The sequence below is a fragment of the Eubalaena glacialis genome, chromosome 16 (assembly GCF_028564815.1).
Source record: "Eubalaena glacialis isolate mEubGla1 chromosome 16, mEubGla1.1.hap2.+ XY, whole genome shotgun sequence".
Taxonomy (NCBI): domain Eukaryota; kingdom Metazoa; phylum Chordata; class Mammalia; order Artiodactyla; family Balaenidae; genus Eubalaena; species Eubalaena glacialis.
In genome coordinates, this window is record NC_083731.1 from 10,634,767 (window position 1) to 10,647,155 (window position 12,389).

At 36.0% G+C, this 12,389-nt stretch overlaps 1 protein-coding gene across 3 annotated transcripts in view; it reads right to left on the reverse strand.

Moving 5' to 3' along the window:
- PCCA (propionyl-CoA carboxylase subunit alpha) overlaps window positions 1-12,389 on the reverse strand; it is a 370,033-nt gene that overhangs the window by 160,392 nt on the left and 197,252 nt on the right. For all 3 annotated transcript variants that reach the window (XM_061170561.1, XM_061170560.1, XM_061170559.1), the window contains one exon: window positions 7,674-7,784. In XM_061170561.1, coding sequence (XP_061026544.1) covers window positions 7,674-7,784 — 111 coding nt within the window. The remainder of the gene's footprint in view (window positions 1-7,673; window positions 7,785-12,389) is intronic.

The following is a 12,389-nucleotide window of genomic DNA, read 5'->3' on the forward strand; positions in this document are numbered from 1 at the left end:
TTTCCACCCATCGATCTGACTTTTCTAACCTAAAGTAACACTGAATAATTCTATTCCCTCCTACACTTGTACATCACCAATCTAGACTGCAGTTACACATCCTAAAACTCGTTAAATAAAAGAACTATTATATCCGGACCACTCCTGGGGTACTCTGGCCATGTCAGAAGAGGGGTATTCAGGTCCAAAAAGGCAATGCATCAGAGATTCTATCATAACCAAGGATATCTTATCCTTTATATTGTACTTTTTATATGTAGAGGTTTTGCAGTATGTTTTAATATATGGAAGCCAATTTTCCTCTTCACTTTTCATAATCTTCTTGGCTGTTCTTGGAAATCTATGATTACATATAAGCTTTTAAATCGCTTATGTAGTAAGCCTTGTGAATCTAACTGGAATTATATAAAATCTGTGTATTAATCTGGGAAAGACTGACACTCATATATACTGAGTCCCCCCAAAAAATAACTGATTTTTTCCCCCATGTTTTCAGATTGTGTTTCTTGTTCCTTGACAAGATTTTATAGTTGTCTCCATATAGGTTCTATGTCTTTCCTATTAAATTTTCTCTACAGTCTTACAAGATACTACAGTTAGTAAGAAAAGGTTTGGTTTTTTCCATTTTCATTTCAAGCTAGCTCTCACACAAAAAAAGAGTCACTGACTTGGCATACTGTTCTTGTTGCATTCAGCCACCTTGCCAAATTTGCTTATTAAGTCTAGAAGTTTTTAGTAGGATCTTCTGGGTTTTCTAGGAATATAATTATATCTGGAAAAAAAAAAAAAGACTTTGTCTCTTCTTTTAAAAATATTTACACCAACTACTTCCTTTTTTTCCTTTTTTATCCTCTAAAACAATATTTAATAATAATGGTAATTTTATAGTAGACCTCATTTTGTTCCTGATTTTAAGGGAAATGATTTTAGCATTTCATCATGCAAAATGAAGTTTTATTAGTTTTCAGTAAGTAGCCTTTTAATCAAATTTAAGCAGTTTACTTTTTGTTTTATTAGAAATGGGTTATTAGAAAAGAGTTTCATTAGAAATGGCTACTGAATTTTTATCAAATACCTTTCTAACATCTATTTTTTTTATAAGCCATCAGGAGTTTTGATTTTATTTTAACTGCAATGGATACCCATTAACAGAGGTGGGTTTTTTTTTTAAACTTTGAGGTACAATTTGCATATAATAAATGCATCCATTTTAAGTGTACAGTTCAGTGAATTTCGACAAATGTATATGCCCACATAAACACCACAATCTATACAGAATTTTCCATCACCCTAAAATGTTCCCTTGCACCTCTTCCCAGTCAACATCCCTGTCTCTGCTTTCCCTCTGTGGCCCCAGGTTACTAGATTCTTTTCTAGTTTCATAAAAATGGGGAAACATTTCATAATGTTTCTGGGATTCATCCATGCTGTTTAGCCATTCACTCACTGAGGGCTTCCAAAGTAAGGGAGAAGGTTTGATTTGGTTCTAAAAGTTAACCTTAGCTGCTGAATGAAGAATAAATTGGAATGTGCAATGGCAGCAGTAAGGAAGCCAATGAAGAGGCTCTTCTGAGTCCAGGCAAAAGTACAGCAGCCCAGGCTAGCTTGGTGTTGAGTCAGTCACTCTTGCATTCAATTTCTGTTCTAGGCGAATAAGCTGAGGTGAGCGCACTTCATTCATGTTTCTGAGCAGGTTCTCACCTGTAAAACGCTGCAGAGTTGCTAGGAGGGGAGCTGAGAATGCACGCTGCCTGCTAACTCACTGGAATGTAAGTCCCGTGAGGGCAGCAAGTTCTTTTGCTGACTGATAAATCCTAAGCATCTAGAAGTTTGGGACCTAAATGAGTGTATTTAAATTCTTCCTGTCCTTTTGTCAAATGTGAATGTAAACTAAGAGAGCTGTACAATTCAACACCTGTTTTTCAACTCTCTGCCAACCCTGGTTGGGAAGACTCACAGGCATGACTCTGGGCGTCTGTAGGAGGCAGAAGAGGTTGAGAACCTCCAGCCTTGCACATGTAACAGATGCAGCCAAAAGCGCTCTCGCAGCTGAGGTCTTCAACAGGTGAAGGTCTAAGGTTTCTCAAACCCACCTCTTGACCTTGAGAGCATTAAAGCTTAAAACCCCTTCTGCAATGTCAGCGAGTCAGGGAGCAGGGGATCTCTGGTGAAGACATGGCTGGAAAAAGGTGCGTCTCTTGGTTTTAGAAAGCCTTTGGCTTTTTTAAAATAATTTCACCTCTAGAGCTTAGACTACTGCCTTTGATGTAGTGGGTTCAGCAAATATTTGCAACTGAAAGGAGAAAAACTTCTTCCTCACAATTAACGCTCACCTTCTTAACCTTTCGAGGGGATAATTTCAAACAAAGCCCAAAGCCCTAAACGATGTCTATGGTCTCCACTCCAATGGTTACTGGAGGTCAACCCCCTGTGGCAGCACCTCTGTGATGTGCCTCTGTAAACCTCATGCTATTACCCACCCTCATTTGCATGACCCAGTTTCTAAGAAGCCAGATCTGTGTTCTCGTAAGTGGTTTTAGTCCTATTGTCTATTTTTAATACTCATTTGGTGGTTCCTTTCAAATCTAGTGTAGTATGAAACATTTTTGATAGGTGTCCTGATACTGATTCGTGCATGCTCTCTCTTTGTGGGATGCAGCTTTGTTGACCATTGGCTTCACGGGTAGGGTAATCTGGTGGGATCATTTTGTTGGGGGAATCTTTGGGTAATCTCTCTAAGGGCTGCTTAGATTTCTCAGAGAAAGATAGTCTACTATTGTGCCTGTGCGTGTCTGCCTGCCAGCACTCTGGGAACCAAGTGGAGAACAGGGCTGGGAGCAGAAGGTGTCACCACATTATGTCCATATTCACTTGATCCTCTGCCAACTCTGCCTGGTGTCGCTCAGTACAAAGACTGTTTTGTTCTCTACAGGGAAGAACCTCCAAGCTTTTGCCAGAGTGGAGGAGACAGTGTCACCCTGCTTTGAAGAATGAAGGAGGTGATATGGAGAAAATCTTCCAGAGATTTTAGACCAATATTCCCTCCTTTGGGAGTTTTCCAAGTTACTGGAACTAATAATTACTGAGACTTCTGAAGGGTTCCACAGTGACAAAGAGCTACTTCTCAGTTTTTCATATTGTCAGCTTAGGATTCAACATTTTTAGGTTGCTAAGTCAGTTAAGAATCACCCTTCAGCTTTACATTTTCTAAAATCATCTCTCTTTTTTCCTTGTGGGCTTGTGTCTTTAAAAAACTCAATTTAGGGGGTTTTGGGATGAGGAAAAAGGTGTATATTTAAGCTATCATCTTAACCACAAATTGGTTAAAGTATTTTCTTCAGTAATTTCCTCAAAATGGGTATATGTGATGGTACATCTCTGAACTTTTATTTTAAAATCTCTCTTTTCACATTGACACATGAGGGATATCTTAGTTGGGTATAGTACTCTTGGAACAAGTTCTTTCCTATGGAACAGATACTCAGTTTAAGGTTCTCTAATCTCCAGTTTATAGAGCCTGAAGATGATTTCATTCTACATTCTTTGCATATAACATTTTTCTCTCTAGAAGCTTTAAAAAGTTTTTTGTTCTTGATATGCCTAGAATAGTTACTCTTTTTCATTAATCCTGTCTGAAACTCAGTGAGTCTTTCCAACAACATCTCAAGTCTTTCTTAAGAACAGTGGAAAAAAAAAAAACAACTCCCTTATTATTTCTTTTAAAATTAACCTTTCCTTGTCGATTTTATTTCATGAAACTCTTACTATTTACACATACAATCTCTTGGCACTTCTCTCTACATCTCTCATCATTTCGCACATTTCATTCTCTCTACCTTTCTGCTACATATTTTGAGATACTTCTTCCATGTATTTTTTTGGGTCACTATAATTTTGTTCTTAGCAGTCCTTTCACTTTGCTGAAATGTTTCATTTCTAAAACTCAGTTTTTTGTACTCCTCTAATTTAATACCTGTAAGTGTTCTCACAATTTTTTAATCAGCACAGTCATCTGCCTCCCATACCTGCAGGTCTAAAACTGAGTACTTCCTGTCTTCAGGGACTCTTCTAGGTCTCCCTCCCTAGATAGGTAATCTTCTTCCTTTGTATGCAAATGACTCTGTTTGCTCCCAATAGTCAGGTCAAAGTATAGGCAGTGGTTTGCTGGTAAATGTTTAATAACCAACTGGGGTGTGAAGGAAGAAGTGCGGTAGTGTGCAGCATTTGCCAATTTCCTTACTGTAAGTACTTTCTCCAAGGCTGATTTCAAACCACCAACATCACATCAAAGAAGATGGATTAGGAAGAGATACACACAGTGGCTCTCCTGAGGCAGTATGACAACCCCTGCACCTACGGAAGAGAGTCCTTGGAGAGGTGTTTCAATAGTCTACACTACCTCATCCTTGAAGCCATCCTTGATTCCCCAAATTGCAACTAGTTTCTTTTTTCTCCGCTCCAAGACACTTTGCTTATATCTTCACCTTAGCACTTCTTTTATTCTGTCCTGTAGTGTAGTTAGTTCTTTACATGTTTATTTCCCTAATGATATAACCACTTTTAAGGACAGGGAAAATATATTATTTCTCTTTGATTTTCTTCTAGAGAAGAAATTATTTATTGAATGATTTTAATGACTGAATTTTTAAAGGCAACACTTCAGTCACATATTTACCACTTTTAAAGGTACAGAAATACTTGACTAAATTCAAAGGGAAAAAAATAAAGAGAAGTGTAATTAATAGTAGACTTCTTGTGCTAAATCAAAGTTGTCTAAACATTCTGCAACGAAGAGAAAGATAATTTTAATGATTTCTTTTGATGGGGCTGGTGGTTCAAGTGTAGCAAGGCAGCAGAGAAGTAAGTCCAAAATGTCCATTCTAGGCTAACTGAAATTATACTTCTTAAAATAATCTTCTTCTTCAATTTTCCCTTTATTTCAAAATCAAAATATCTACTTCTCCATTTTCCATTTATTTTTCAGAATCAAAGGAAAATACCTTTTCAACATCAGCATCTAATAAGTTGATGTGAAGAACAAATTCTTGTGTATTCTATTTTTAAATTTTAAACACAATCGTTTCAAAGTTCAGTCTAAGAGACTTTAGTAACACTGTCCTAGTCTACAAATAAACTTGGGATAATATACATATATAATAAAAGAATTTAATGCAGTCATAAAAACAGGCACTTGCCTATGAATAGTGTCTAGGATAGCTGGACAGATGGGAAGCAGATGGGTAATCCCAAAGGGGCAAAATGACTCAGCCTCAAACATATGGATAAGATCCTGGATTAACTTCAGTTGCCACTTCCTGCTGTCTCTTTCAGGCACATATATCAAACAATCAAAGATGATACAGTTTAATATATCTAAGACCTGCTCTGGGGAAAAATAGGGAAGGAGAAATACAGTAATCTGAAGAAGAAGAACAAGAGGTAGTAGCCATTCAGAGAAGAAAGAACTGACATGAAAATAATATGAAGGAATAAAATAAGCAGTAGACATTAAGAATGGCAAATATAGGTGTGTACTTTTAAACTGTCATATCATACATATTGAACAGACAATATGACACATACAGCATACTCTGTAAACTTCTGTGGTTTATGAATTTGAATCCTAGCACAATTGAATGAGTACTGAAACAGAAGTTGAAACCACTAAGTTAAACACTAAGTTTAATTTCTGGCTTTATTATATTACTGGTCACTTAGCCTTATCAGTCTTTCTGGGCTTTGGTTTCCTCACATGTAAAATGAAGGATGAGATTAAAAATTGCTAAAGGCCTTCTAACAATTTATAACAATTTAAAAATTGTTATGCATAAGAAGCAGAATTATGGTGTCTGTGCTGATAATTGCCTGCCAAAAAAGAAATGTAATATATTAAGTTTATTACAGCAAACTCCAATATTCAGTTTGAAGAAAATTTCTGAGTTCTCTTGAGAATTTGGAACATTTTCAATTGCTGCTAAATGTACAGCACATAGTACCCAACTCCAATTAGAAATTTTAAATGCTCCATTTTCTTTTCCATGGTAATGGGATATAATACCAAATATGCATAAACACATGTATAAATGTGTGTATGTATATATAAATACCCATGCACACATACAATATGTGTGTTCTAAAAGTTCCCTTAAGTTTTGACCTGTTGTCTCCTTCTGCCTACTGTTTCATGTAAGCCAGGCAGACACAAAAGCACATGGAAATCTGAGTCCACTTCACAACTGACAATAACTTTTAATTAAAACTTTGGAAAGGACAAGAAGCCAAAACGTTAGGATCAAAATAAAACCAATTTGTAATCTGGACACATGTACAGTTAAGTAAAAATAGTCAAGGTAATACCTATTCACCCATACTATGAACAAGATTCTTTTCCCTTACTAAAAACCATTGAATTGTACACTTTTAATTGTATGGTATGTGACTCATATCTCAGTAAAGCCATGATAAAAATAAAAAGAATCATCTAAATCAAAAAAAAAAAAAAAAGATTCTTTTCCTTAATTCAACAAATATTTATTTAATGTCTGTTTTAGTTGCTAGTGATACAATAAAAAGCAGTAACATTAAGTGGTTCCTGGCTTCATGAAACCAACAGATATTAATGAAATAATCACACAAGAACAAAAGTGCGATCATGTTAAGGCTGTAATTTATATTTTTAAAAATTCAAAAGTTCAGGAAAAAGAACCTGATGATTCATTAGTCTCTGTTTTAAGTTTATAAATAAAAATAAAACACATTCTTTATTTTTCTTGGTACTAATAAAGCCCTGTAACACTAAAGTTGTGAAAGAACAATCAAATCAGTAATCTCCAGTTATTCTTATGAAAACTCTGTATTATAAATTCTGATGTAATAAGTTGCTTTGTAAATGTATTCAATGAAGCTGACCTGAATCTATATACGGTTCCTAAAATGAAGGAGTCGTTTTATATACTAAAACACTTTAAATGGATATAAAGAACACTTAAAATTTGTGAGAGAAGACCTAATCTTCGTATGTCCCCAAGTTCACTAGAAACATATGTAGAGCCTTTCACGTGAGTAACATTTCTGGTAAGTCTCATGTTAAGTCCTGTCAGTGTCTTAATACCACGTTAACCATGTTTTAATGCTTACTCAAGGGTTTTCTCTGTCTCTCACTTAATGAGCCATTTTTCTACTACCTGGAAACACTCACTGATAACTTTGCAGTGCTAAGTTTCACAGTCCACTCACTAATTTATTCAAAACTCATGTTTCAGAATAAAGCCATCATCTTCTTAGACATCCCCATTTTCATTAATAGGAATAGCACCTAGCAGTCTGAAATTTTCCGTGCTAATTTTCATAAAGATACAGTTTTAATATTAAAGAAGAGTTCCTGTATATACTCCTATCAGCGAGAAATACAAACCTGTATTGACTTTCAGAAACACAACATTCCACATACTAGTTGAATTTCTCACTCAACAAAATTACAGATTATTACACATTCATGAGTCACTCACGAACACTCAAAATCATGAATGTCTACAGTCTAGGATACTTTAAGTATATCAATAAATCAAGTACAATATAGGCCCAAGGCCCTAATTTCAGAATAAAGTATACACTGTAATAAAGTATAAAAAATAATAACTTCAATACACTAAAATACTTCAATATATACAAACCTTTGAAGCCATCAGGATACACATCAGAAAGAAATTTAGTGTTGATGTCTCCTTTTACAAAGCGTGAGTTGATTATCACCTCTCGAAGTAATGCAATATTATGTGTAACACCTAAAAATAAAATGATAACAGGCTGAATTAAAAACAATGAGTCCGTTAAAAATCTAATTCCTATTATCTGGAGAAATTTATCATCAGTGTCCTATGGCCTAGCAAAAAACCATGCAAGATTACTTACCTCCTTGATTTCAACTGACAACAAAAAATGTCTGAACTTGAGGTAGCAATAAAACTCTGAATGCAAATTTAAGAAATTCAATGGGGAAATCAATGTCTTTTCAATAAATGTTAGAACTACTAGATACACATTTGGGAAAAACAGAAAATGAACCTCAACCCTAACTCACAGCATACATAAAAAATTAACTCAAATTGGGTCACAAACCTAAAACTATAAGACTTATAGAAGGAAATCAGGAGAAAAATCTGTTACCTTGAGGTAGGGAACAGATTCTTAGATAGTACACAAAACTCATGAACCATGAAAAGAATATCAACAAATTATACTCCATCAAAATTTAAAAGCCTACTCTTCAAAGGATGTAGTAAAGAAAATGAAATGGCAAGCCACAGAGAAAATATTCACAACACATATCTCAAATAAAGAACTTGTATCTGGTATATATAAAGAATGCTAACAATATAATAATAAGATGACAAGCAAACCAGGTGAAAAAAGACAGGCAAAAGATCTAAGGAGACATTTCACAAAATATATACAAATGGCCAGTAAGCACAGGAAAAGATGTTCAACATCACTGTCAAAGAAATACAATGAGATATACTCAAACACCAATTTAAGTGGTTAAAGGTTAAAAGACAGATAATACTAAGTGTCGGCGAGAATGTGGAACAAGTGGAACTGTCACCACCTGTGTGGGTGACAGGGAATAAATTGGTACATTTTACAGTTTACTTCCGCTTTGGACTGTCTGGCAGTTTCTTTAAAAGTTAAACATATACTCACCATATGATTCAGACAATTCACTCCTAAGTATTTACCCAAGTTAAAATAAAAGCATATGCCTATACAAACACTTACACACAGAGGTTAACAGCTTTATGTGCAAAGTCAAAAACTGGAAACAATCTAAACGTCCATCAACAGTGAATGGATTAACAAAATGTGGTTTGTCCATATAATGGAAATCTACTCAGCAATAAAAGGAAGTGAGTCCCCCAATACACACAACAAGGATGAGTCTCAAAATATTATGCTGAATTAAAAGAAGCAAGACCAGAAACAATGCATACTGAATGCAACCTACAGAAAGCGGATCATGTGGTTGCATTAGGACAGGGTCGGAGAGAGGGTGGAGAGGCAAAGGCCATGAGGAAACTTTGGGAGATGACAAAAATGGTCAGTATTTTGATTGTGGTGATGGTTTCACAGGTGTATACATACATATGTCAAAATTCATCAAATTGAATACTTTAAATATGAGAAGTTTATTATATGTCAAGTATACTTCAAAATAAGTAGAGAAGGAGAAGGAGGGCTGGGGCGGGGGTCGGGGGCGGTGGGACGGGAGGGGAGGAGGGAAAGGGAGAGGACAAAGAGGACGAGAAGAAGAAAAAAGCCTGTGATCAAGCAGGAAAAACTGAGCCTAGTACACAATGACTATTCCAAAGTAAAGTTTAAATAAGTAACTACCACAAGAGGGATATGAATGGTATGAGGAGGATTCTGTGATATAGAAAGACTTTATGAAGGGAGTAGATTACAAAGATATTAAATAGGAGTAAAAGGTAAAGCGAAGAGGCATCTCAAAACCAGGGAAAGCAGGAATTAGAGTAGGTGTCCACTAGAAGGGTGACTGGAGCATAAGAGAGCTGAAGTTGAAGTAAACAGAGAGGTTTGCTAATTCCTTCCAATTCTTTAACCCACTCTTGCATAGTTCTAATTTGTACCACTATACTTCCTAACAAACCTAGAAAGCCTGATTCTGTTCTTGCTTGTTCTTGATCTGATTCAAGTCTTATAGAATCCTCACTTATACAAGAATAATTACAAAGTAAGCAAAGAATCACTCAGGTTCAAGCACCTGATCTACCTCTCACCTTGAGTAAGCTATTTAAACTCCCGAAGTTTTAGTTTCCTCATTTGTGAAATGGTGATAGTAAGAGTCTAGTTAGTATGACTGTCATGAGGTACAAATGAAATAATGTTTAACACAATGCCAGGCACTCAAATAGGTGCATTATTATTACTGTGCTCATTATTATCCTTTTATATGAGAATAAATAGAGAGCAGAAGACAACATGTAATAAACAAACATCAGACAGAAGCTGTACAGCATCCTAAGCCTCAGCACTGACCTACCTACCTTCTAGTTAATATTCTGTAAGAATGCAGCTCCACAAATTTAAGCTTATCGCTATTTCCATCTGGAGGGGGTATCCATCCTATAAGGCAAGGAAGGATCAGCGAACTATGGCTTGTGGGTCAAATCGTAAATAAGGTTTTATTGAAACCCAGCAGTGTTTATATACAGTTGTCTTCATGCTAAACAGTAGAGCCCAGTAGTTGCAACAGAGACCATGTGACCCACAAAGTCTAAGATATTTATTCTCTGGCCCTTTACCAAAAGTTTGCCCACATCTGCTGCGAAGTTTTAACAACGTTGATGTTCTGAGCAGATTAATCTCTCTCTCTCTCAACATTTTCTCCACACCTACTACTCATGCAGGAGTTAGATATCACAGGAAGGAACACGAAAGCAAACAGTATGGTACATGCTTTGGGGGAACTTTCAGTAACCAGTTATAGAATATTACAAGGCAAAAGGAGACAAAAATAAGAAAACTGTGATCCAGAAAGACTGAATCATTCATCTAATGTTTAGTACAATATGAGTTACAACAGTAATATATGTAAAAAAAAAAAAAAATTTTTAAACAGAAGTATATTGTGACAGACTGCAGGTTTCCTCTAAAATTTGCTTTTTATTTTTTCCACAATAGAATCTTAGCTGAACAAAAGACCACCCAGACACAGACTCCATTTCCCCATCTATCTTATAGCTAGACATGGCAAACCAATTCCTAGACAAGAGACTACAGTTAAAGTGATGTATCCGACTCCAGCCTCATTTACATGAAAAAAAGAACTGCCAGAACTTCCTTTCCTTCTCTTTTCCTAAGGGCTTCCTGATACAGCAGGAACTCAGCTTTGGCAATGCGGATGAAGAGGAGCAACAGGGTAAGTGTGCGGATGAGCAGAGGGGGGAAGAGACAGATGTGTGTGTATCTCCTGAAATGACCACAGGAAACTAACTTGCCCCATCAGCACAGACCAGCCAGACTGTTAAGGGAGAAGTGAATAAATTTCTATCTTATTTATACCACTGGATTTAAGAATCTTTGTTACAGCAGGTTACCCTGTACCCTAATGTGTACATATGGGGGAGAAGGTCATACTTTTTGATATGACTTCCTATCTCTGAGCCAACAAATGTTAACAACTTAATACAGCCTTCCAGGCATTTTTCTATGCATCCCTTTGTACTAGACCATACAAGCAACCATATGAAAAATTCTTAGCATCTCTCTTCCTGACTCAGAAGATATTACGTGTCTAAAATTTTATAAAATCCAATTTTCAATCTATTCAAACTACTTCAAAACATTTAGAGAAAGTTCCAAAATTCAAATTTTAATGCTATTCCTTTAGCTACACAAATATTCCATAGGAGAAGTTATCCTAGACAATGATCTAATAAATATCTTTCACAGCACATGCCCAGGAGAAATGCATAGTTATCCCAACCTTGCGTTGTGGATAATGACTTGGCCCATATTCAGTAACTAACGTTTTGAAGGACTTTTGTAATTATGTACGTTTCTATGAGGAATTACTGAAAGGTAAAAAACTTCTGATTGCATCAATATATCTAACAAATCATTGCAAAAAGTTGACATTTACCTATATTATAGGTGATATTTTGATAGACAAAAATGAAGAGCAATTAATTAAAAGCAAAGTGTTAGGATGCTTAGAAAGACAAACTAGGTAGGCAAGAATTTAAATAGAATATTCCCTGAAAAGAGTTCAGGCTATAAAAGGGAAATGAATCCCTCTGTCATATGTTTTACAAACAGACAAAACTAAACCACTTTAGAAGAAGAAAAGAGTTACAACTTGCCAGAGAGATTTATATGCATAGTAAATGACAGATGTGGTGTTCCAAGAAGACGGAAGTATTTGTGACTTACACAAACTTTCCTGGCTGGGAAAGAAAATAGAGAAAGATGCAGAAGGACACAAAGATGGGTAATATTAGGGAGGAACTTAAAGTATCTAAGACCTTTCATTGTGGTAAAAAGTAAGTGGATACCACCAGGTATTTCTATGAAGAGGATTGAAAGAAGGACACCATGGCCAAAGCGTATGAGCAAAGAGAACGGTGCACCGGAAAAGTCAAACAGGGGCATTCAGGGTCTGACAGCCATGCAAAGATTTCACTTTACCTTGAGAGCACCCAGAGTGGTTGAAATAGGGTAGACATGACTAGATTTGTGCACTCCAGGAATCTCTGGCTGCTACTGCAAAAGGGATTGGGAAGAGTCAAGACCGAAGATGGGAAAAAGCAAGCTGACAATTGCAGGAGACATGTTGAAAAATGGTCAGGCCTCAGACCACAGCTAGGGAGTGG